The sequence below is a fragment of the Schistocerca nitens genome, chromosome 3, assembly GCF_023898315.1.
Source record: "Schistocerca nitens isolate TAMUIC-IGC-003100 chromosome 3, iqSchNite1.1, whole genome shotgun sequence".
Taxonomy (NCBI): domain Eukaryota; kingdom Metazoa; phylum Arthropoda; class Insecta; order Orthoptera; family Acrididae; genus Schistocerca; species Schistocerca nitens.
Window position 1 is genome coordinate 782,515,159 of NC_064616.1, and position 27,928 is coordinate 782,543,086.

The 27,928-nt window shown below is 41.1% G+C and overlaps 1 protein-coding gene across 1 annotated transcript in view; it reads right to left on the bottom strand.

Annotated features, from left to right (window-relative positions):
• Nucleotides 1-27,928, bottom strand: part of LOC126249761 (NACHT and WD repeat domain-containing protein 2) — a 253,964-nt gene that overhangs the window by 93,315 nt on the left and 132,721 nt on the right. Inside the window, exons 16-17 of the mRNA XM_049951451.1 lie at nt 11,751-11,970; nt 4,312-4,524 (exon numbers count right to left, since the gene is read on the bottom strand). Coding sequence (XP_049807408.1) covers nt 4,312-4,524; nt 11,751-11,970 — 433 coding nt within the window. The remainder of the gene's footprint in view (nt 1-4,311; nt 4,525-11,750; nt 11,971-27,928) is intronic.

Below are 27,928 nucleotides of genomic sequence, written 5' to 3' on the forward strand. Positions count from 1 at the left end.
ATAATAACCACATTTTACATTTTGATGATGATACTACCTTTTTTATTTAAGGAAAATCTGCTGTACAGCTCTCCTAGAAACAGATGTGCTCTTTAAAAACAATTAAAAAGTAGTTTATCAAAAATAAAAAAAGAAGAAAAAAGAAACAGTATATTCTTTTTATGGATAGACAATTGGATTTCATATCATAGGATTTATTTTATTTGCAATTGGAAGTTTCAGCATTGCTGTCTTCTGCATCTTGGGACTGGGTTGACAATTTATCCCGCCCAATATCAGACTGGGTCCATGCAAATGCTGTCAATGGTCAACGTTGAAGTTTCAATGGCTTTCTTCTCAGTCTACAATAATGGATGATGATGTCATTAACATGTTGTGATTAACCTCACAATCAAACAGCTGGATGATGCTACACTGGCAGTATTGGAAGATGGATTAAATTTTGTCCCTACACCCAGGAATGTTCCCATTACAGAATTCATTGCCGCCATTGAACAAGCAGTGTCCAGGTTTCCCGACGATATGGCTGATGTTGTATCAGGTGCCACCACTCACAATGTAACCTCCTTGCATGAAGTAGCTGTGATCTGGTCCATCAGAGAAGACCAGAATTTAGTAATTCTACCAGTGGACAAGGGCAAAGCAACGGTTCTTCTTTCATGAGATGATTATGTAGGTAAAATGGATCTTTTGCATGCAGACTTGGCATACCAAAGATTACAGAATGATCCAAGTGAAACTATAAAATACAAGACACTTTCACGTTTGAAGAAGAGTTCATTAACTGACAATGTTCTTAAAGGACTTCGACCTGGCGCTGCAGTCCCACCAAGATTACACAGTTTGCCTAAGGTACACAAGCAAGAAGTTCCTCCTCGGCCTATTGTTAGCAATTTGGGCACTCCTACTTGCCACATAGCCAAGTGTTAACATCCATTCTCAGCCCTCATGTCGGAAAATGTGAACATTACGTTTTCAATTCCCTTGTTTTTATTCAGCGTTTGAAGTCTTAGTGTCTCAGTCCCATGGATTTGCTCATTAGCTTTGATGGTGTGTCACTTTTTACCAGAGTTCCTCTCAAAGATTCTTTGCAGTTAATTGAAGAAAAATTGGTCGAAGCACCATCGCCACATACGTTTATTTCAGCCAGAAAAATCTGCAGTTGCGGACATTGTCTTATTGAAGGACATAAAATGTTATATGATGAGACACAAGGGGTTGCCCTGTGTCATGTTACTGGGACTGTGTAGTGAAAGAAGTCATTGAAATCTGGCTGTCTGACACTAATATAAACAGAGATGAGGGGTATCCTTTAAGCAAGAGTTGTAATCCTGTTTTGTTTGATAATAAAAGGCAACAGTCTACATTTTCGTCACCAAAAGCTGTCAATAGTGTTTTATATCAATTTATCATTCCTACAAGTTTTCACCACTGGTGCACTGTTGTGCCTTGTGCTAGAGGGCACTGTGACACAAGTGGAGGACCTACAGGCAGTGTATAAAGGAGCTGCCACAATGTGTTTGATTTGAGTTCTGGTGAGTTAGTGTGACACCTTACTCACCTGGAAATGGTGTCCAGGTGGACTGCTGAAATATTGTGTCACAATGATGATATGCTCCAGCTGGAGACCTGACATGAATATCATCAATTACTATGCTGGGAAAGTTTATGGAGCCACACTTTGTTTCCACGTTGGAACTCATTTCCTCCAATGAGTATGAATGAGATCATATTTTAAATTTTCACAATCAGCATGTATGGTCAGTTGTCAATCATCACACAGCTGTTGAAGCAAGTCACCAACAAAGATTTTCTGTCAATGTTTAAGCCAGCATTGTTGGTGACTGTTTGGTAGGGCCTCAGTAACTTCCACCCAGGCTCTATGAACAAAGTTATCATAATTTCATAGAGAATGTTGTACCTGATCTCTTAGCAGATGTGCCTCTAGCTGTGTGACAAAACATGTACTTCATGCACAATGGAGCAACTCCTCATTTTAGTCGCAACGTCCGTTGGCTTCTAAATAATAGATCTGCTTAAAGATGGATACATAGATATGGACCAATTGGCTGGTCTTCATGTTCTCTGGACCTAAACCCATTGGACTATTACTTATGGGGGCATTTGAAAGCTCTTGTGTATGGAACACAAGTACAAGATGTTCCAAGTCTCCATGCCCATGTTATGCAAGGCTGCAAAACCCTATGCAATATTCCAGGGATACATCAGCACATCTGAGATTCACTACAATGGCAGGTTGATTCATGTATCAATGCCCACAGAGGCATATTGAACATCTCCTGTAAGAAAGAGTTGCATGTGGTATACTAGTGTGTTCTGTTCATGTGTATTTTCCATAATCAATGAGTTGGAGAAAATGCGTTGGAACATGATGGAAACAGACGGTTTCAAGACCCATGTTTATATAACATAATTTCTTCATCTACATGTGAGGAATGTGTCCTGCAATTTGTGCCATACATTTTTCTTACACACTGTATTATTATGACATCCGCTACAAGAGGAATGTTGAAATATTTATACCAAGCTGTCAACTGTCTGGAACACAAGATAGTTTCCCAATGGTTGCTCAAAAAATGTTCAACACACTGCCTTGACAAGCAGAATTTCCGCTACCTGGATTATTCAAAAGAAAAACTGCACAGGACTTGAAATGCCACCCATGAAACTCTATTTGGGAATTTTTCAACAGTGACCAAAGTGACTGAACTAAATGATATTGTCCTTATTGTGAAAAATATTCTTGATGTGTTATTTGAAAAATTGCAAACAACACATATATGTGTTTCATGCTGTCTGTCCAGCCATGACTACTAAATGATGCAGATGTAGAAATAAAGTAACAAAGACACCAATTCTGCTGGAGAGAGTAGAACTGACAGACCTGTTAAGCACACACACCTGAGCAAAGTTGTTGTGTTTGCTGCAATAACAGTGAAAGCAAACTGTTAATGTTTTGCATGCACAATGGGCATGGAAGACTGATGGACAAAAGATGCATAGAGAACTCAAGATATCCTTGGTGATCCTGCTCTCTGAGTTATTCAGGTGACTAACTGATGTTCTGACTGATGACCAACTGACTTATACCCAACAAAACTCAGATGACTGACTATGCAGGTTAGCTGAGGATGACGTCAGCTGTGAGTATGACAAGAATGGCTGGTATGGCTGAGAACAAGTAGTAGAAGAAGGATCATAGTATGCTCACAGCACAGATGGTACACTGTAGTTGACAAATGACCCTAGGGTTATTGACAGCACAATCACAACATGGGGGCATATGCTCCCCCCTCCCCACAATCTCTCTCTCCTTCCTCCACACATCCAACACAAGGGCGATGGCTCACTGGAGATCATCAATGTGCTAGCAGACAATTCTTTCTTTGAGGTCAATGTGGAGTGGCTTGACAATAACATACTGCTGGAGGCTCTGGTTCAATACTTGTACACCTATAAGGCTGTCAAGCTTTTTCTTGACAAGAATGTCATCCCAGCATTAGAGATGGAGCACATGAAGAAGACTCAAGGTACTCCTATGTGGATTGCTGTGGTGGTATATATGGTCCAGAAAGGGTTGCTATATACTGGGTTTGGAGATATAGTGATAGAGCTACTTGACTGGACTGATAAGAGACCGCTACTGTTCCTTTTGGTAACTGATATGGCTGAGTAAAAGCAGTAGAAGTAGGATTTGAAAAAAGTCTTCAAGCTGATCAAGTTCTTGGGCTACCAGCGTAGGGCTGATCTTCTTCCAGCAGAACCTAACACAAAGGCTCAGAACTCAAAGCAGTATAAAATATCTACAAGTAAAGCATCACATTCATTTTCTAGTTCACCCCATAAGTTAAGATTAATTTAGCTTTCTAAGTTTATATAATTATATTACATACTTCTGATGAAATACCAATACCATACTATAAATTATAGTAGTGTTCTATTTACTGTTTATTTCTTATGAGTTCCCTATACATATAACCAGTTATTTAAAACTGTATAAACCGTGATAGCAAAATTCTAATTCTGATACAACATCCTTACTGATAGTTTTCTCATATGTCTTACAACTTTTTGGGTATGAACTCTTGAATGACAATCCAACATTTCTTTAATTAAAGTGATTTGACTGTAAATACTTGACTGAATCTTAAAGTTAATCTTATACACAAAAATAGCCTCAGAAAAGTGCTGTAAGGTCAGCCATTTCACTTTAATCAGCTTCTATTTTACGTGTAAGGAATTTCATCAGTTGTAATCTATTGCTAACACATAATTTATATTTACACAAACCTGGTTGTTGTTAGTAAATGCTGCAGCAAAACGATTATCAGGGCTCAAAATCATTTGTTGCATTATTCCTTGTATTCCTGGGTTCACTTCTCTTGTAAGATCACTTGTTGACAAATCCCAAGTGATAAACTTATTTGAAATTGAGACAATGTACCGAAAGTCAGATGTTAAACAAAATCCAAACACAGCAAACTGGTGGCCCTCTAGAGAATACTGTAACACATTCACATAAAGCCAGATATAACTAAGAATCCTTCTATATCACCATAGCAAAAGATTGCAATTATCATTAATGGAATATGTAAATGACAATATAACAAGAGATAAATTGTGATATAATAATGTCGTAGCAGTAAATAAGAGAACAATTTTGTTTTTGGAAATTAGTGGTAACAATATTAAATACATTATATTCAATTAAAATAATGTTACTCAGGGCCCCATTTGATTAGAAATTTATTTGAAATATAAAGACACTCTGGACAAATTTATCTGTCACATAAACAATGTTAGTAAACTGCTCTAGTTGTTGTTGTTGCCATGGTCCTCAGTCCAGAGACTAGTTTGATGCAGCTCTCCATGCTGTTCTATCCTGTGCAAGTCTCTTCCTCTCCAAATAACTACTGTAACCTACATCCTTCTGAATCTGCTTAGCAGCGCATTCATCTCTTGTTCTTCCTCTATGATTTTTACCCTCCACACTTCCCTCCAATACCAAATTAGTGATACATTGATGCCTCAGAATGTGTCCTATCAACCAGTCCCTTCTTCTTGTTAAGTTGTGCCACAAATTCCTCTTCTCTCCAATTCTATTCAGTACCTCCTCATTAGTTACATGCTCTACCCATCTAATCTGCAGCATTCTTCTGTAGCACCACATTTTGAAAGCTTCTATTCTCTTCATGTCTATAGTGTTTATCATCCACGTTTCACTTCCATACATGGCTACACTCCATACAAATACTTTCAGAAAAAACTTCCTAACATTTAACTCTGTAATCAATGTTAACAAATTTCTCTTCTTCAGAAATGCCAGTCTAGATTTAATATTCTCTCTACTTTGACCATCATCAGTTATTTTGCACACCAAATAGCAAAACTCATCTACTACTTTAAGTGTCTCATTTCCTAATCTAATTCCCTCAGCATCACCTGATTTAATTCGACTACATTCTGTTATCCTCGTTTTGGTTTTGTTAATGTTCATCTTATATCCTCTTTTCAAGACACTGTCCACTCCATTCAGCTGCTCTTCCAGGTCCTTTGCTGTCTGTAATAAAATTACAATCTTGTTGGCAAACCTCAAAGTTTGTATTTCTTCTCCATGGATTTTAATTCCTACTCTATCTTTCTTTTCTGTTGTTTCCTTTACTGCTTGCTCAATACACAGATTGAATAACCCTATCTCACTCCCTTCTCAACGAATGCCATCTGGTTTCTGTAAAAATTGTAAATAGTCTTTCGCTCCCTATATTTTACACCTGCCACATACAGAAATTGAAAAGAGTATTCCAGTCAACCTTGTCAAAAGCTTTCTCTAAGTATACAAATGCTAGAAATGTAAGTTTGCCTTTCCTTAACTTGTCTTCTAAGATAAGTTGTAGGGTCAGTACTGCCTCGCATGTTCCCACACAGAATCCAAACTGATTTTCCCTGTGGTCAACTTCTACCAGTTTTTCCAATTGTTTGTAAATAATTCACGTTAGTATTTTGCAACCATGACTTATTAAACTGATAGTTCAATAATTTTCACACCTGTCAACACTTGCTTTCCATTTGCTAGTCGACTGTATTTTCTGGTCAATAAAGGGTATTGAATGGATTGTTGGGCTTGATCCTAGGGCAAAAAGCTTGCTGCTATCTGAATGCTAGCTTGTTGAAGCTAAGAAGACCTAAACACATATAGTAAATTTTAGTGGATGTTCAAAACACAAGGAATCAGCAATATAAATTATGTATCCTGCAATTGATAACAAAACCTGGCCTCACTTGCTTCAACACAGTCTCCAAAACTACCAAAACTTTATCTATGAATAAATTGAAATCACAACAGCAAAATTCATCAAATGTAAATTATACTGCGCAGTGAAAAAGTTTAAGCGAATCATAACAAAGGAAACATCATAACAAATCTAATGTTAAACAGTATAAAATGATAAACTTTGTCTGCATAAAAAATATTAATCTGTGTTATACGTTAAAAACAATGAATACTAACTAAATCCTTGTAGGTGAATAATAATACTGGAGCAAGTTATCTCATTTACTAAATTTAAGGGTAGAACAAAGTTAATTATAATTTTTTCTACTGTAAAAACCAAACCAAAAGAACAACTGACAGGAGGGAAAGACTACACATGTATAGTAATTGATAACCTAACAAGACTACTGGGTCATGGCAAATGGCAGGCACTTCTAGGAATTCACAGAGTTTAGACAGGGCAACGGTTTGAAAAACTCAAGTTTTAGGCACTGGATACACCAAATGGAAATAGCACTTAGAATAATTAAAAATATTTACAATAAAAAGTGCATGTCACAAAATGCAAAAATAACACATCGCAACATGGGAATGAAATTATAATGTGTATATACAACTCAATGCCTAGCACTATATTATAAATTACACGAACTACAAGTGTTAGAGAGAAGAATTATGAGGATAATCTTTGGTTCAAGAAAAAGCATAGAATCCTGCAAATTAAGAATCATTCATAACATACATCAGGTCACTTTTCCTCCTTACGACGAGACAGCGGAAGACTGGTCTGATTACGAAAAACGTCTTCAACAGCACTTCTTAGCATTTCATGACACGGACGAACAAACATGTAAGTCTCTGTTCCTTTCATGGATTTCACCTCAAATGTATCGGTTGTTGTCGCAATTGGCTCCTTTGAAAGATCCTGCGTCTTTGTCCTTTGCTGAAATGTGCTCACTTCTGTCCGTCTATTTTCAAAAGCAAACGCATGTGGTAGCCTCTCGTGTTGCCTTTTATCATTGTCAAAAACAACCGAATCAATCCTATCGCGCTTGGGCTGCTGAACTTCATGGCCTCAGTAGAAAGTGTCAATTTGTTACTGAAGTTTACAAAGAATCCTACCCCGATTCCATGGTACGGGACGCTATTATCCGATCGGCGCCCGACAAAGAAGTTAGGCAACATGCCCTTCAGTTGGCAAATCCAACTCTAGATGAAGTCCTATCCATCGCTCAGTCTTTTGAAATTTCTCACACTTCTGGAGCGCAAATAGAGGCATGGAGCGACGTCGGGGAAACACAACCTCTGTGCGATGTTGACAAAGCGTGTGGCGTGTCCCCGCTAGCCGATGTGACCGCAGTACGCTCCCAAGCGCAGCCTCAGCCTAACCATAAACAAACCTCTAAGAAACTGCAGCAAAACCCACGGCAACTTCCTTCATGTCCGCGGTGTTTTACGAAACATTCACGAGAAGATTGTCCACAACATTGGGCTGTGTGTCACAAATGCAAAAAAAAAAAAGGGTCATGTGTCATCCGTTTGCAAATCCAACCGCATACATGATGTTCATGAACATGACACTGATTCTGATTCTGTGTTGTCTGTCAATTGTACTTCTTCCCTTTCAGGAAAGTTATTCCTCACTGTCCAAATACTTGGTCGAGATGTTCGCATGCAGGTGGATACTGGTTCTGCTGCCACTATCATCAATTCTCAGACATATCTTCAGTTGGGTTCTCCGGATTGGAGAACCCAACTGTCACTAGGCAATTACGGACTTACAATAAACAGAAGATTTCTCTCTTGGGATGATTTGATGCTGAGGTATCTTACAAATCTGTCGTTCACACTGTTCCCATATTTGTGGTCGACCATAGTAACGCGGAGAATGTTTTTGGTTTCAATGCCTTTCTCGTTTTTGGGTTCTCCATAGATGACTCTGTCAATACCGTCTCTGATGCTATTCCTTATGTTCAACTGGATTCCTTGTCGACAACATTTTCTTCCCTTTTTTCTCCTGGGTTAGGCTGTGCAAACGACTTTGAAGCTCATATCCCACTCAAACCCACTGCTCGGCCTAAGTTTTTTCGGGCACAGCCCATTCCTGTGGCACTTCATGATCAGGTCAAACGGGAGCTGGATCGTCTCACTGCTTCAGGTGTCTTGCTTCCTGTCACTTGCAGTGAGTGGTCCTCTCCTGTCGTTGTCGTTGCTAAGCCAAATGGTGATATTCATCTCTGTGGCAATTTCAAAGCCACTGTAAACGCTCAATGCCTTATCGAGACTTACCCTATGCCTCGACCTGAAGAATTGTTCACTAAACTTGCTGGAGGCCAGTATTTTTCTAAACTTGACCTGTCAGAAGCTTATCATCAATTTCCTTTTGACGCTGCTTCCCGGCAGTTTCTGGTCCTTAACATGCCTTTCGGCCTCTATCAATACCAACGATTGCCATTCAGGGTTTCCAGCGCCCCTGCTCTCTTTCATCGATTCTTGGAACAATTATTGCTCACAGTCCCTGGGTGTATAAATTACCAGGACAACATTGTTGTCACTGGCTCCACCACTGATGAACATCTTCAAAATCTCCGCACACTTTTTCATGTCTTACAGACTGCCGGTCTTAAGTGTAATCTTCAGAAATCAAAATTTTTTCAGGCATCTATCACGTACTTGGGGTTTCAACTCTCGGGATGGTATTTGTCCGCTTCAGCAAACTGTCACTGCGATCGATGCCCTTCCTCGCCCTACATATGTTGTGGAACTGCAGGCCTTCTTGGGGAAAATAGCACACTATTACAAGTTTTTACCATCTGCTGCTTCGGTGGCTCAGCCGTTGCATCGCCTGTTGCATAAAAACGTGCCTTTTCACTAGTCCACGTTATGCGATGCAGCTTTCCAGAAATTGAAGACTATGCTGAAACAGGCCTCGTGCTTGGCTACTTATCGACCTGGCCAATATCTTGTTCTTGCCACGGACACCTCTCAATACAGGGTCGGTGCAGTCCTTCCACACTGTTTTTCTGACGGTTCTGAACAACCCATTGCTTATGCCTCCAAAATGCTCGCAGATGCCCAACAAAAGTATTCTCAAATTGAAAAAGAAGCTTTGGCCATTATTTATGCTCTCCATAAGTTTGGTGTTTTTCTCTATGGATCCAAATTTCATCTTGTTATGGATCACAAACCACTTGTTTCTTTGTTTCATCCATCAACATCACTTCCCGACAAGGCTGCACACCGCCTACAGTGTTGGGCTTTTTACTTGTCTCGTTTCAATTATGAGATTCATTTCTGGCCGACGGCTCAACATGCAAATGCTGATGCACTGTCTCGCCTTCCCATGGGTCCTGATCTGGCATTTGATAGGGACGAACTTTTGTGTTTCCACCTGGATGTTGATGAGCAGCAGGTTGTGGACGGGTTCCCCATCACCGGGGACCAGCTGGTGGCTGCTACGGGTTCTGACCCTACCCTCTCCCAGGTTTTATGCTGTATTCAGAAGGGTTGGCCAGATCGTCCGTCCGCTAAGACTTCTGATCCGTTGCAGAACTACTATGCTTTGCGTTACCGGCTCACAGCTAGGGATGGTGTTATCCTGCTTTCCACCAACAATGCTTTGCCACGTGTTGTGGTACCTGCGTCTTTGTGTGCTTCGGTCTTGCGCCTCCTTCACCAAGGGCACTGGGGTGTCTCTCGCACAAAATCTCTGGCGCGCTGTCATGTGTACTGGCACGGCATCGACTCTGAAATCGCTCACATGGTCACTGCCTACGGCCCTTGTCTGTCACAGGCCACCACCCCAAAGTCATCTTTGTCACCGTGGCCTTCGCCTGAGAAGCCCTGGGAGAGTATTCATGCTGACTTTGTGGGACCTTTTTTAGGTACTTATTGGCTTCTCGTTATTGACACCTACTCTAACTTTCCTTTCACTGTCCGTTGCACGTCACCTACCACCGCGGCAACCACCAATGCCCTAGCTCGCATTTTCTCTTTGGAAGGCCTTCCCTCTACTCTTGTTACTCATAATGGTCCGCAATTTGCCTCTTCTGATTTTGTGGATTTTTGTGCCCGTCATGGCGTCATGCATGTCACGGCCCCTCCATTCCATCCACAGTCAAACATTGATGCTGAACGTCTGGTCCGCACATTTAAGGCTCAGATGAGGAAACTCCTGACTTCTTCTTCTGCTGATGATGCGCTTCTCCAATTTCTGGCTTCTTACCATTTCACCCCCATGGGCGACCATAGCCCGGCTGAGCTCTTACATGGCCGACAGCCCCGCATGCTACTTCATCTTCTGCGGCCTTCCACCTCACGGCCGCGGGTGCCTTCGCTTGGCCGGTTCACCGCTGACGACCTTGTATGGGTACAGGGATATGGCAGGTGGCCAAAATGGAGTCCTGGCCGCATCTTACAACACTGTGGCCAATGCCTGTATGAAATCCAGATGGACTCGGGTGTTGCAGTGCGTCATTCGGACTAGTTTCTGCCTCGTGTGCCGGCAACGCCTGTTCCAGATGCCGCTACACAACCTTCGGCTCTACCTGACGCTTGGGATACTGGAATCTCTCATTACTCACAACACAGTCCTCTCACCATCATATCAGCGCCAGCACAAGAACTGACACCACCAGGAGACGTGCCCATGCAGGAACCAGATGACCATCATCTGTCGCAGCAACTCTACTCGCCTCCTTCTCCTACGGACACGGACACATCGCCCGTGTCTCTGGTTATAACAACTGGACTTGCCGCAACAGGCAGATTGGTGCACGGGGCCCCAGCAGATTCGACCCCCATGTCTCCTGTCATCTCGACCCGTTATCATCGGGGACACTTCCGTCCATATGGGAAGCCTCCTCCTCGAGACTTTATGGCTAGTCAAACAACACCTATGGACATTAGCAATCTACAGGCCACCTCCATCAAGACCTGTGCAAAAAATTCAAAGGGGGGAAAAGTGTTGTGACTCGCCGATCTTTCAAAGTGCCGCCGCGCAGTTACGCGTGTCCTCTACATGCGGCGCAGTCTGCCAGCCATGCAGCAGCAGCGCCACCTAAGCGACCAGCCAGGCAGCGGCCACTAGACTTGGACTCAGTTATGATTTGACTGTTAAAGTGTATGCACGTCTTACTCTGTTTACTTGATCTGGGACTTTCATGTATTGCATCTTCCTTGAAATATATTTGTTCAACTTGAAGTTATAACAGTATTTTATCTCATTGATAATGCTGTTGTTTTAACATAATCATAGGAAAAGTTTTGTAAGCTTCAAGCTCATTCATCTGCAAATTTTTTGGATGTTGATAAACTTGATAGTGAGCAACCTTAAGCTCAAACAAGAAACCAAAAATCAAATAACTGATTGCAAATTTTGTAACCATAACATTTTAGGAACAGTTACATTTCATAAAATTATCATTATTAGAAAAAGCTTCTAAAATGTATAAGCTACCTTAAGAGGTCCACCAGGAGTATGTAAACAATGGTAGAGTGGTAAGCAAGCACAATGCTCTGGACCCTTCTCATCACACTGGCGCAAGAGCATCTTCACATTGGGGTTAGCACCAATTTCTGGCAACAGTCTTCCAACCAGCTGAGGTGCAAGCATGTTAGGGTACACACTGAGAATTGCTCCACCAAGCCTCAATGCATCTGCAACCAGCATCAGTTCCCTGCCAACATAATAACTGGCGTCACTTATTTACACAGACTAATGCTCTTATTTTATGTTCATCTAATCCAAATGCTTCATATTTATGATTCAACACAAGTGCCATTTCCATCTATGAGTTTTTGCACGTTAATAGCTGCTTGTAAAGAAACACTGTTAATAGTCACATAATCACCTATTTGCTTTTTTACATCATGAAAATGAAAGAAGTGTACCTAAGAAATATTATACTATTTATTTCCCAGAGCCACTTCATTCTACCAGTTACAAAATTACTATTTATGTAAGAATAACTGCTCTCTTTGTTTGCTGAAAAGAGAGATCATCATATCACAAATGCACAGTGTAAACTGTGATGACTTTACTTAGCTACTGTTGATTTACAAACAGACGGCTGGCAAAAATATTTAAGGGACTGATGAAGGAACTAATCACTAATCCTTAAATGACCATAAATTATTGAATATTGACTAACATAGCTTTGGGCAGGTAGATGTACAGAAACAACATTGATGAATTTCAGTACAGAATTGGAAATCTAGAAAATAACAAAAATATTGATACACTGTACTTTTAGAAAAACTGGATGAACTACATATTCAAGGAATAAGAAAAATATGATTCAAATTATATCTACAGGGCAGAAAAATGCTGTGAAACTGTTATCTTATGCTAATCATAAAATCAAGTTAGTAATCAATTCAAATGAAGTTGAAATAGGAGCAACACAAAGCAGTGTGTTAGTTCTTCTGCCATTGTCCATTTGCATAAATGACAGAGAGTCCACAGACGCCACAGCTAAAATGAAATATGATGGCAGAATAATACTTACTGAAACAACTGAATTTTCGTGTGCAACTACCAATCAATTTTTCAGATATATGCACTCATTGTTCAAAACCATAGGTTACAACTGTAAATAAAACAAATTACATAGAATTTCTTCAAAATGCTCCGAAAGTATTGTCGAGAAAGCATGTTTTTAGACTCGAGTACAACTTTTGATATTCTTAACCATAAAAGTCAGTTGGAAAAGCTTCAAGTACAATGACTGGAGGCACTGCACCAAAATGGTTCACCTGTTTCTTCACAAACTGTAAACGGAAGGTAGAAATGAAACAAAAGTTAAATGATAATATTAGGACATATTTCTCAGATGCAGAAATTTCAAAAGAAAAGAACCTCTCAAAAATCAATTCTTTGACTAATCATGTTACTCATGTATATAAGAAAAATAGACATGAACACTGAATCGCATGTGAATACCTAGTTTTCAGAATATGCTAACATTCTTCATTTGAGAAATGCCTCAAGTCATCTACAAGCAGCTGTAAATAACATTACTGACCAGCTAAATTAGAAGAAGAAATTCTAGATTGATGAAAAAAATTTCAAGACTTCTGCTTAAAGGAAGATACATGCTGTCATCTTTTTGCTTCATAAAATAAATATATGAGCAGTGTATCATGTTTGACAGATTATTACAAACACCCTTTTCAAAATTCTTTGATCCTTTTGATTCCCTGCATTTATACATTAGAAACTTGTAAATACACTCCTGGAAATGGAAAAAAGAACACATTGACACCGGTGTGTCAGACCCACCATACTTGCTCCGGACACTGCGAGAGGGCTGTACAAGCAATGATCACACGCACGGCACAGCGGACACACCAGGAACCGCGGTGTTGGCCGTCGAATGGCGCTAGCTGCGCAGCATTTGTGCACCGCCGCCATCAGTGTCAGCCAGTTTGCCGTGGCATACGGAGCTCCATCGCAGTCTTTAACACTGGTAGCATGCCGCGACAGCGTGGACGTGAACCGTATGTGCAGTTGACGGACTTTGAGCGAGGGCGTATAGTGGGCATGCGGGAGGCCGGGTGGACGTACCGCCGAATTGCTCAACACATGGGGCGTGAGATCTCCACAGTACATCTATGTTGTCGCCAGTGGTCGGCGGAAGGTGCACGTGCCCGTCGACCTGGGACCGGACCGCAGCGACGCACGGATGCACGCCAAGACCGTAGGATCCTACGCAGTGCCGAAGGGGACCGCACCGCCACTTCCCAGCAAATTAGGGACACTGTTGCTCCTGGGGTATCGGCGAGGACCATTCGCAACCGTCTCCATGAAGCTGGGCTACGGTCCCGCACACCGTTAGGCCGTCTTCCGCTCACGCCCCAACATCGTGCAGCCCGCCTCCAGTGGTGTCGCGACAGGCGTGAATGGAGGGACGAATGGAGACGTGTCGTCTTCAGCGATGAGAGTCACTTCTGCCTTGGTGCCAATGATGGTCGTATGCGTGTTTGGTGCCGTGCAGGTGAGCGCCACAATCAGGACTGCATACGACCGAGGCACACAGGGCCAACACCCGGCATCATGGTGTGGGGAGCGATCTCCTACACTGGCCGTACACCACTGGTGATCATCGAGGGGACACTGAATAGTGCACGGTACATCCAAACCGTCATCGAACCCATCGTTCTACCATTCCTAGACCGGCAAGGGAACTTGCTGTTCCAACAGGACAATGCACGTCCGCATGTATCCCATGCCACCCAACGTGCTCTAAAAGGTGTAAGTCAACTACCCTGGCCAGCAAGATCTCCGGATCTGTCCCCCATTGAGCATGTTTGGGACTGGATGAAGCGTCGTCTCACGCGGTCTGCACGTCCAGCACGAACGCTGGTCCAACTGAGGCGCCAGGTGGAAATGGCATGGCAAGCCGTTCCACAGGACTACATCCAGCATCTCTACGATCGTCTCCATGGGAGAATAGCAGCCTGCATTGCTGCGAAAGGTGGATATACACTGTACTAGTGCCGACATTGTGCATGCTCTGTTGCCTGTGTCTATGTGCCTGTGGTTCTGTCAGTGTGATCATGTGATGTATCTGACCCCAGGAATGTGTCAATAAAGTTTCCCCTTCCTGGGACAATCAATTCACGGTGCTCTTATTTCAATTTCCAGGAGTGTACATGGAAAAGAGTTTAAAGTACATAAATAAAACTAGAATACCCATGATGATGGCAAAGGCATAACAAAGAGTTGATGTCCAGCCAACAAGGGCATAATGAAGAAATAAGTATATCATCTATAATTATAGACTCATTTAACTCCTTTAAGTCTTGTCAAAACCATATTGGGGATGTGGCCTACAAAAGGAATACTGACTCTATTTTCAGATAATAACTTCTTTACTGTCTCTGGCAGGCCTTTATTTATGAGACCATATACAGCTGAAAGCTATTTCACAGGAGCTGTATATGGTCTCATAAATAAAGGCCTGCCAAAGCTAAACAACAAAAACTATCCTGATCGTATATTCTCTTTGACTTTGTTTACGGAGTTTAATTTCATATTGTCTTATGGAATTATCCTCAGGAGCAATACAAGACACAAAAATCATTTCTATATAAGCTTCATCTCCTTGTCCAGGATTGAGAGTTGTCTTGTATGTTCAAATGTAAATCTCTTCAACAGGTTCCAAATAGACATAATCAAATATTTCATGATGCAATAATTTACCAACAGCCATATGTATCGTGGAAATTTATTTTGTGAACTTCTTATGTGCTACCAGTTTCGGCATTACATAGCGATTTTACGACTATGACGTGTGGGGCCTGAAGATGGCATCAATGTAATGCCGAAACTGGTAGCACATAAGAAGATCACAAAATAAATTTCCATAATACATATGGCTGTTGGTAAATTATTACATCAAGAAATATATGCCAGCCATTGTCCCATGGCCCATAATGGATCAACAAAGATAATCAAATATTTGTGAATTCCTATTAATTCAAATTAAAACTAATAACACACATTTCACTCCTTCTACAAATTATCCGATTATTAAAATTCAAGGTTTGGTTGTTCCTGATAGCTGCATGAGAAATAGCAGTGTTCACTTATACTTAGAGTATGTCACTCATGTGAAATAATTTGATGGTTTCCCACACTGTGACACTAGGAGTAGCACTGCTGTGTCTCTCCAAAACATTAGAATAATGTGTGGTCCCATCAAGTTGCCACTGTGTTTGCCATGCATTCTGGGAAGTGTAGAAACATGCCTGACAAAAAAATTCAAGCATCCAGAAGGGAAAGAGCAAAAAATGAAACTTAATGAGTTGAAAGGATATATGATGTTATTTCAATGAGTACAAAAATGAGTCAAAATTATAAAGAACTTGGCAGTGTGAGCCCATTTATCAGCATGACATTGCACTCCCTCTGGTCTGTGCATGTACTGATTTGGTTCGGTTCTGGAGAGTGTCATAAGGCCATAGTATCCTCTCCTGAGAAAGCTGGCCCACAACTTTTGATACTCCAAATACTGGCAGTGGTCAATGCACTACCTCAACATTGTGCAGACAGTTCATAGAGACACCTGTTACGTGTGAACAAGCATTATTCTGTTCAAAAATGCCACCATGATACTGTTGTATAAGAGGTAACACATGAGCGTGAAGGATGTCCATGACATATTATTGTACTATCAGAGTCCCCTCAGTCACTGCCAGCTGTGGCATGACATAATACCTGATGGCTTCCTACAGCACTGCTATGACTCTGCAAAACATTAGAAGAATGTGTGGTCTCTTCAGGTCACCACCACATTTGCAATGCATTCAGGGGAGTGCAGAAATATGATTCATTGCTGAACATCATTATCCTATGCTCCCAGGCATGGCACCATTCCAAGCACAGTCACTTGTGTTGTGGAGTTACTGGCAGTCTACACATGGGATGATAATTCCCTAGTCTGCCTGCTCCTAGTCTCCAATCAATGGTGCAGGATGACACAGAATGTTACAGGGTGTCCATTACTTGTTATTTTATGGCAAGTACAAGCACCTGGTAGCTGAGTGGTCAGCACGACAGAATGTCAATCCTAAGGGCCCACGTTCGATTCCCGGTGGCGTCGGAGATTTTCTCTGCTCAGAGACTGGGTGTTGTGTTGTCCTAATCATCATCATCTGATCCCCATTGGCGTGCAAGTTGCCGAAGTGGCATCAAATCAAAAGACTTGCACTCGGGGAATGGTCTACCTGACGGGAGGCCCTAGTCACATGACATTTACATTTTTACCAGAACTTTGATTAGTATGCCTACTCTCACATCCCCACGCAGTCCAAAATTGGGCCACTGATATATCTGAATGCCTCACAGATCTGCGAAGTGCTGATAATTCTGCTTCACATGATTATGTGGCTTCTCTGTACCCTTCACAGTTATCACTCAGCATCTGAGGCTATTTACACCTCTTATATACCCTACCACGCCTGGTAACAACACAAACATGTACAGCACTAATGCAATCTGGTTGCCATCCTACCTGTCACAGAAAACTGAAACTCTAGCCATTTACATACCTGTTGATGATTTTTACATGTTTGAAGTTATATTGTCATCAAACCATGCATTCTTTGCACTTCACTTTTTTTGTCAGTGAAGTGTATTTTACTCTATGCAGATTATACAATATGATCATCATTTTTGTGACAAGCTAAAACTGTACTGGACACAGACTCAAACCCAGAACCCTTGCCTTCCATGAGCAGTGATTCCAAATATGCTTAATGTGGACTCCTAATTGGCTGACTAAAAGTTTCTACTTATAATTTGTTTCTCTCCGTATGTTCCAAGATCTACAAAATCTCCTGCTACGCTGCTGGACAAAAAACACTGACAGAATAAATATTTTGACAAAAAGGCAGATAGGGGGTCTTCTTGAGATAATACCTTTTACTCTATGTGGATTATAACAAGGGTCGTCCACAAAGTAAGTTCCGTTTCTATTTCTATCCGCGGCAGTGCTACGATCACAGTTCTGAGCATGCGCGGCACTTACTCTGGCTCAAGGAGAAGACATGTATGCCTTTTTCATATCGCTGCTGCTGATGTGTGCTTTGTAGTACTTCTTTATAATGTCAGCCATAATTGAAAATGCTGCCGCATGTGAAATCAGATCTGTGATTCATTTTCTAAATGCAAAGAAAGTTAAGCCCAAGGGAATTCATCAGCAAATCTGTGGGGTTTACGGACAAAATGCTATGAGTGATTCAATGGCTAGAAGATGGGTCAGACTGTCCAGTGGAGGATGTGATCAAGTGCACGATGAAGAACAAAGTGGATGCCCATCTGTGGTTACTGATGAACTGGTTCACACAATCATCCTCCGTACAGCCTGGACCTCGCTCCTAGTGACTTTCATCTCTTCTTACACCTAAGACCTGTTCTTGGTGGTCAACACTTCAATGATGATGATGAGCTGAAAGAACATGTTACCACATGGTTGAATACACAAGCAGCAACCTTCTATGAAGAAGGCATACAAAAACTTGCGCCACACTATGACAAGGGCGTACAAAATTTCGGAAGCTATGTAAAAAAGTAGTTTAGCAGTTGTAGATTTTTGTACAATAAATATTTTTTCTGTATATGTACACATTTGTTTTATGCAACCAAATGGAACTTACTTTGTGGATGACCCTTGTATGATATTTTCAACGTTTTGTAACAAGTTGGAATTGGAAACCAAACCAGAACTCAAATGCAAAAGTCCTACCTTTCATTAGAGGTGTGCTGCTAATTATAGATAGTGTAACTGATGGTGCACTGCCCACAAAAGGCAAAATTTCCTGGAATATGTCCTAGTCTGGCTCAAAATATTAATCTGTCACAAAGATTTTAATGTAGGTAACAGATATTCTATGATAAATACAAGGTGTTAATGAATAAGATAAGCTCTCAGTAGGAGATAAAAAGTATCCATGTTTCATATTTGAGGAAGTAGCAGATTTTTCTTTAAGTTGGGGTTTTCCTGCTAATTTTACTATATTAAATTTATCATAGTGTAGATAACAGCAGATTACTGATAGTTGATTATTAATGCAGTTTCCAAGAACTGCTGTTTTGTGCCAGTGTATTCCTAAATTTCATTTAAATCATTGCTGTAACTCTTTCATAACAGGAGTTACAGAATATGATAAATAAATAAATGAATGTGTACATCTACATCAGTACTTTTCAAACTAGTGTAAAGTGCATAGCACAGGGTAACTCCCATTGTATAAGTTGATAAATTGTGAGATTTGAATCATGTCAGACAGCCCTTTGCAGTTATGTACAAACCCTCTACTCAAAAAGTTATAGATACAGTACTTTCCAAACCAAATACAAGCATGTGTTTATAATTGCCAACCTGAAAAACTGTTCACAAATACTAACAATAAAACCTATACTACATTCATGAAATAGACACATATAGCCAGTGGTGTGGAACACTGCTTTTCATAATAGTGACGGTTGTGATACGTCATTGTATGAGCTCCACAAGACAATGAAAATGCTCTGGTACCACAGTGAGGCAACCACCACCCACAAAGCATTAAGACTGATAGAAGCTGGATTCAAGACACACACACGTCCCTCAATGATGTCCCAGATGTGCTCAATATGGCTGGGGTAGATGACATGAAGGATCACACAAATACGTTCATGTTCCTCTAACCATTCTTACATGAGTAATTGGTGAGGCATTCTAATGCTGAAGGTACTAGTCTCCTGTGGGGTCCCGCAGATGAAATGATGGCAGCTGTACCAGTGAAATTTTTAATTATATATATTACAACCACAGGTCACCCAACTTTGTATGACCTCATGCTATAATATATCACAAACAATTTTTTAAAGAAAATAACAATTTTTCCCTAAGGCAGTGTGCTAGTCTATGTAATATGAGGGATGCTCATTCACCTATTGTAAACATCACCATGCATGACAATATATTCACCACTAGACTTGCTGGGATCTTGCTACGAAATGAAATGTTTCGCTTCACATGGCTTTCAGTTTACATATCCATCCCACCTGCATGTAGCAATGTTTACAAGGCTCATTAGTCCAGATGACCTCCTCCCATGCTTTGAGCATCCAATGGTGGTGTTCTGGCACCCATGCTAATCTCTGTGTCATGGGATGTGTAATGAGCACAGGTGCCATTGTGAAGTAATGGCTCCTGTATCCCAAAATGAGGAGGCAGTTTTGGATGGTTCAGCTGCTCACTAGGTGTTGTAGTCCATCATTGAATTGCTGAGTAATTTTCTCCACTGTGTTCCATCCACTTAGTGTTACAATCTACAGTATCTGATAACAATCCCTGTCATCAACATATTGTGACCCTGATAGTGTCCCTTGTAACAAAGCATCTGTAGTACACCCTACATAGAATGCCACATGAAAAGTGTAGTGCCTCTATGACTGTAGAGATCAAAATTCTCAGTGCAATAAATAGATACCATTTCATTCAACTGTTTTTTATTGCAGCTTTACTTATTTATGGAAGACAGAGTAAATTTTAATCGTGGTTCTGTAACAAATTTACAGAAACCCTAATTTGTTTATGTACAGCCACATGTAGGTCTAATTTTGATGCATGAGTTTTCCTATTTATTTGGCAATCATTCAACTTAATCTTGCTAAATTATAGTTCTATGCCATGTACCGTAAGTGCTTGATTTTCCATAAGACTTTTGGCTCCAGGGTTTGGTATGATGGTTACAGTTTTTTATTGGGGTAACTGTAGTGATGAAGGCCCGAGGTAAGTAACAAATGGGAAAATATCGGTGGTTACAGTGTCAGAGTAGCACATTTTGTTTCAGCAGTGAGGACAGAAAGAAGTTACATTATAAGAAGAAATAGGACTAAAGCAAATATTTAGTGTCAGAAATTAATCAAACAGCAATATGATAGCATACTGCATCCCTGTAAATGGTTGTTTTTTGAAAAGTTTCAGTGAACGTAAGAATTTTATTTTTGTAATTCAATCAGTGCACAAACCTAATTGTTTCAGAATATTTGATAACTGTGGTGTGAAATTAATGAACTCCTCACAGGGGAGGAGGAGATTAGAGTTTAAGATCTCATCAACAATGTGTTCATTAGAGATGGAGCACAAGCTTGGATTAGGGAAGGATGGGGAAGGACATCAGCGATGCCCTTTCAAAGGAACCATCCCAGCATTTGCCTGATGTTATTTAGGGAAATCACAGGAAACCTAAATCACGATGGCTGGATGTGGGTTTGAACCATCATCCCCCTGAATGCAAGTCCAGTGTGCTAAACACTGTGCCACCTTACATAGTGAAATACTCATTGCAAAAAGGATGAAAGCCATCAAACCATCTGTCTCTTTGTACATCATGTGAGCACTAGTGCTAGTATGTTCAGCATCACAAGAATCAGATTAACATCAAACTTCTGCAGAGAATATACATTCTAAGAAAAAAAGAAAGAAAGGCCATGAAGGAGTTACTAAAATTGATCACAAATTTCTGTTCACACAGATATTGACAGAAAATGCAAAATTGTAAATGTTGGCAGCTGACTGATGAATGTGTGATACTGCATGATACTTTTTCCCTGCACAGCTGGCAAGGGTAGTAAACAGCAAGCATATCAATACCAGGTGATAAATATTTTGCGAATTTCATTTCATGTACTCAGTTAGACAGTAACAGTGCATCACAGACAGGTGCATGAACAATATACGCAAATGTCAGCATTTGAGAGAGGATGTATGGTTGGGCTCAAAGAAGCCAGTAGAAGTAAGAGGCAAATTGCTTGACATTTGAATAGATGCAATACCACTTCTTGATGATCTTGACAGGAATGGGTGAACTGTGGCTGAACACAGTATCAAGAAGGAAGCAGTCAACCTAGTGAGACGACACAATGTGAGGACCAAGCAATCATCAGAGAGGCACTCAGAACCTTGAATTCATCATTATCCTCAATCCAATGAGCAACTGGCACTTCAATGACCACAAGGACCAATAATATACAGCTCATAGAAAGGGTGCTGAGCTCACAGCTCCCCTTGGGTCGGATGCCCTGTGAAGTGGTGGGATACCAAGCTGACTGTCACCCACCACATAGCCCGACAACAAGGAGTGATAGTCTGGGATGCCACTTCATTTCATAGAAGGACCTCTTTCATTGTCATCCAGAACACCCTTACATCACAGCAGGACATTGATGGTATTATACAGCCCGTTTTTTTGCCCTTCATGGCAAGCCATCCTGGACTTATGTTTAAGCAAGATAATGCCTGACTGTACTTGGTGAGAGTTTCTACTGCTTGTCTTCGTGCTTGCCAAACCCTAACTCAGCCAGGAATGTCACCAGATCTCTCCCCAGTTGAGAATGGTAGGAGTGTGATAGCCAGACCCTCCAAACAGCTTGGGATTGTGATGATCTGACACACCTATTGGACAGAATGTGGCAAAATGTCACTCAAGAGGACGTCCAACAACAGACAATGCCACAACAATAACTACTTGTGTAAGGTCCAGAGGTGGGCCAACGCATGATTGACTTGCTCAATTTGTGAAGATAATCCTCTTGAATAATCCACACAGTTTTTCTGAAACTGTAATCATTTGTTTGTCTGTACATGTACATCACATCCATAAATTTTGCTTGTGGTAGCATTAGGAAGCATTTGCAACTGATTTAGCTTTGCTGAAATCACTCTGTGTCATCAGCTCTTACACTATTCTTTTACTTTATAATATCTGACATAGTCCTACTTACAATAAAAGTTTTTAAAACACAGAAATTATAGAAAAAAAATTATTAAAAATGAGTAAACTGGTGCACGAATCAAAATATTGCAGGCTGTAAATACCAAATATCACAATGAATATAAACTCTATACAAATCATCAAAATACACTCCTGGAAATGGAAAAAAGAACACATTGACACCGGTGTGTCAGACCCACCATACTTGCTCCGGACACTGCGAGAGGGCTGTACAAGCAATGATCACACGCCCGGCACAGCGGACACACCAGGAACCACGGTGTTGGCCGTCGAATGGCGCTAGCTGTGCAGCATTTGTGCACCGCCGCCGTCAGTGTCAGCCAGTTTGCCGTGGCATACGGAGCTCCATCGCAGTCTTTAACACTGGTAGCATGCCGCGACAGCATGGACGTGAACCGTACGTGCAGTTGACGGACTTTGAGCGAGGGCGTATAGTGGGCATGCGGTAGGCCGGGTGGACGTACCGCCGAATTGCTCAACACGTGGGGCGTGAGGTCTCCACAGTACATCGATGTTGTCGCCAGTGGTCAGCGGAAGGTGCACGTGCCCGTCGACCTGGGACCGGACCGCAGCGACGCACGGATGCACGCCAAGACCGTAGGATCCTACGCAGTGCCGTAGGGGACTGCACCACCACTTCCCAGCAAATTAGGGACACTGTTGCTCCTGGGGTATCGGCGAGGACCATTCGCAACCGTCTCCATGAAGCTGGGCTACGGTCCCGCACACCGTTAGGCCGTCTTCCGCTCACGCCCCAACATCGTGCAGCCCGCCTCCAGTGGTGTCGCGACAGGCGTGAATGGAGGGACGAATGGAGACGTGTCGTCTTCAGCGATGAGAGTCGCTTCTGCCTTGGTGCCAATGATGGTCGTATGCGTGTTTGGCGCTGTGCAGGTGAGCGCCACAATCAGGACTGCATACGACCGAGGCACACAGGGCCAACACCCGGCATCATGGTGTGGGGAGCGATCTCCTACACTGGCCGTACACCACTGGTGATCGTCGAGGGGACACTGAATAGTGCACAGTACATCCAAACCGTCATCGAACCCATCGTTCTACCATTCCTAGACCGGCAAGGGAACCTGCTGTTCCAACAGGACAATGCACGTCCGCATGTATCCCGTGCCACCCAACATGCTCTAGAAGGTGTAAGTCAACTACCCTGGCCAGCAAGATCTCCGGATCTGTCCCCCATTGAGCATGTTTGGGACTGGATGAAGCGTCGTCTCACGCGGTCTGCACGTCCAGCACGAACGCTGGTCCAACTGAGGCGCCAGGTGGAAATGGCATGGCAAGCCGTTCCACAGGACTACATCCAGCATCTCTACGATCGTCTCCATGGGAGAATAGCAGCCTGCATTGCTGCGAAAGGTGGATATACACTGTACTAGTGCCGACATTGTGCATGCTCTGTTGCCTGTGTCTATGTGCCTGTGGTTCTGTCAGTGTGATCATGTGATGTATCTGACCCCAGGAATGTGTCAATAAAGTTTCCCCTTCCTGGGACAATGAATTCACGGTGTTCTTATTTCAATTTCCAGGAGTGTATGAGCTTGATGAATGTTAGATGCTGAAGCATGTGAAATTTGTGTGAAAGTATGTTTTGTGGGAATTTAAGGAGTTGGGACCTGGATAAACTGACTAAACCAGAGGTTGTACAGAGTTTCAGGGAGAGCATAAGGGAACAATTGACAGCAGTGGGGGAAAGAAGTACAGTAGAAGAAGAATGGGTAGCTCTGAGGGATGAAGTAGTGAAGGCAGCAGAGGATCAAGCAGGTAAAAAGACGAGAGCTAGTAGAAATCCTTGGGTAACAGAAGAAATATTGAATTTAATTGATGAAAGGAGAAAATATAAAAATGCAGTAAATGAAGCAGGCAGAAAGGAAAACAAACGTCTCAAAAATGAGATCGACAGGAAGTACAAAATGGCTAAGCAGGAATGGCTAGAGGACAAATGTAAGGATGTAGAGGCTTATCTCACTAGGGATAAGATAGATACTGCCAACAGGAAAATTAAAAAGACTTTTGGAGAAAAGAGAACCACTTGTATGAATATCAAGAGCTCAGATGGAAACCCAGTTCTAAGCAAAGAAGGGAAAGCAGAAAGGTGGAAGGAGTATATAGAAGGTCTATACAAGGGCGATGTACTTGAGGACAACATTATGGAAATGGAAGAGAATGTAGATGAAGATGAAATAGGAGATACGATACTGCGTGAAGAGTTTGACAGAGCACTGAAAAACCTGAGCCGAAACAAGGCCCCGGGAGTAGACAACATTCCATTAGAACTACTGGCAGCCTTGGGAGAGCCAGTCCTGACAAAACTCTACCATCTGATGAGCAAGATGTATGAGACAGGCGAAATACCCTCAGACTTCAATAATTCCAATCCCAAAGAAAGCAGGTGTTGACAGATGTGAAAATTACCGAACTATCAGTTTAATGAGTCACAGCTGCAAAATAGTAATACGAATTCTTTACAGACAAATGGAAAAACTGGTAGAAACCGACCTCGGGGAAGATCGGTTTGGATTCCGTGGAAATATTGGAACACGTGAGGCAATACTGACCTTACGATTTATATTAGAAGAAAGATTAAGGAAAGGCAAACCTATGTTTCTAGCATTTGACAATGTTGACTGGAATACTCTCTTTCAAATTCTAAAGGTGGCAGGGGTAAAATACAGGGAGCGAAAGGCTATTTACAATTTGTACAGAAACCAGATGACAGTTATAAGAGTCAAGGGGCATGAAAGGGAAGCAGTGGTTGGGAAGGGGGTGAGACAGGGTTGTAGCCTCTCCCTTATGTTATTCAATGTGTATATTGAGCAAGCAGTAAAGGAAACTAAATAAAAGTTCGGAGTAGGTATTAAAATCCATGGAGAAGAAATAAAAACTTTGAGGTTCACCGATGACATTGTAATTCTGTCAGAGACAGCAAAGAACTTGGAAGAGCAGTGAACGGAATGGACAGTTTCTTGAAAGGAGGATATAAGATGAACATCAACAAAAGCAAAACAAGGATCATGGAATGTAGTCGAATTAAGTAGGGTGATGCTGAGGGAATTAGATTAGGAAATGAGACACTTAAAGTAGTAAACGAGTTTTGCTATTTGGGGAGCAAAATAACTGATGATGGTCGAAGTAGAGAGGATATAAAATGTAGACTGGCAATGGGAAGGAAAGCGTTTCTGAAGAAGATAAATTTGTTAACATTGAGTATAGATTTAAGTGTCAGGAAGTCGTTTCTGAAAGTATTTGTATGGAGTGTAGCCATGTATGGAAGTGAAACATGGACGATAAATAGTTTGGACAGGAAGAGAATAGAAGCTTTTGAAATGTGCTACAGAAGAATGCTGAAGATTAGATGGGTAGATCACATAACTAATGAGGAGGTATTGAATAGAATTGGGGAGAAGAGGAGTTAGTGGCTCAACTTGACGAGAAGAAGGGACCGGTTGGTTCTGAGGCATCAAGGGATCACAAATTTAGCATTGGATGGCAGTGTGGAAGGTAAAAATCGCAGAGGGAGACCAAGAGATGAATACACTAAGCAGATTCAGAAGGATGTAGGTTGCAGTAGGTACTGTGAGATGAAGAAACTCACACAGGATAGGGTAGCATGGAGAGCTGCATCAAACCAGTCTCAGGACTGAAGACCACAACAACAACAACATGTTTTGTCCATTGGAAAATAATTTTATGACTATAATATTTTAAGGGGGGGGGGGGGGGGAGGTAATAATGATACATGCTCAGATTATGTTTTTCTGGAATTAATAAAAACAATTGAAATGCTTTGACACCATAGCAGATTTCATACAGTAAAAATAACAAGTTCTCACAGGCTGCCAAAAATAAACATTAAATCATTATTCATCAACTGAGATTCATGTTAATAATGATCCATAAATAACCTGAAAGTCTTACTGACATCTGCTTTTGACATGAGCATTAATAGTTGGAAATAGAAACTTCTCAGTAAATTAGTGATTTGCATAAGATATCCTAATTCATGTAATGATTACTTACATAACAGAAAAGTATATAAAATGTAATCAAAGTTGGCTTCACCATGCAACTACATTTACACTGTTGTGAGTTCTATTTTTACATATTTTGGCCTTCAAGATCGAATTCACATGTAACAATCAATATACAAAGAATTCAAATTGCTGAAACTGCTGAGCTCATTTGTCCAGTATATACACTTCACACTGAGATATTATATATTGATATTTGTAGCATGTAAGCAACAAATATGTATGACTATTTTGAAAACCAATATGAATGACTATTTTAAAATGTTTGTCAAAGATACTTTTATACTTATTATGGAGTCCTCCAAGAAATTAATTCATATCTTATTTGGCCTTACAGAAGTTTATTTTTTTTTATTTTCACACTAAGTACTTATTCCACCTTCAGTGTTGAGTAACAAAAAAATTACATTGAGCGCAAAGTTCCCCAGTACTGCATGATTTTTGTTCGGAGAATTTATTACAGTTTGACCTTTGTACTGGTTCAATAGTCCTTCAAATATGGTTTGCCAAATTCTTTGGATTATGAGTAAAGGCATCTTTAAGAATTTTTTCCAAGGTCTTTTCTTTTTTACCCCTGTTTCTTGATTGACAACATCTTATACTGTAATACTATGTGTAGTTTTATTAACCTGAAACTTCTGGTAGATTAAAATTATAAGTTATGAAGGTGGGAAGGTAGGAAAGAAGGTCCTGATGGGGATAAAGCTGCAAGGGCACATCATGAATCATGCCTAGATAGGTCAGTCAGTTGAGCACTTGCCTACAAAAGGCGAGGGTACCAGGTTCAAGTCCCAGTCTGGCATAGAATTTTTATATGGCAGGAAGTATCAAATCACTACACATTCTGCTGCAGAGTGAAAATTCATTCTGGAATGTGACACTTCTTTACAACAAGAAACATGCACCTGTATGTTTATACCTAGGTTACATAAAACAAAGAAGGTTGGTGTCCTGGGATAGTTTTCAGTATAATTAAGCTGCTTTAGACTTTAAAAGGCTTTATTGATTCCTTCAATCAGACAGTTATTTTTATTTAATATTTGAATCAAGTGTAACATTTTAAGAAATCCTTCATCAACTTTTGAATTTCAGTTGGTACATTATCTGTTTAGCTTAGTAAACTTCTTCACATGTCTCGTTACTTAAATGTGTGTGGTAATCTGCATAAACTCTTTTGTAAACAATCATGTAGTGTAATTCCACCATGAAAATGGGCCTTCAGGGGTGTGAAATGAGTTAAGTTATTCATTAACAGTCAGACACAACCATTAAAGTTTTTGTCTGTAAAGCTAGTGCTAAA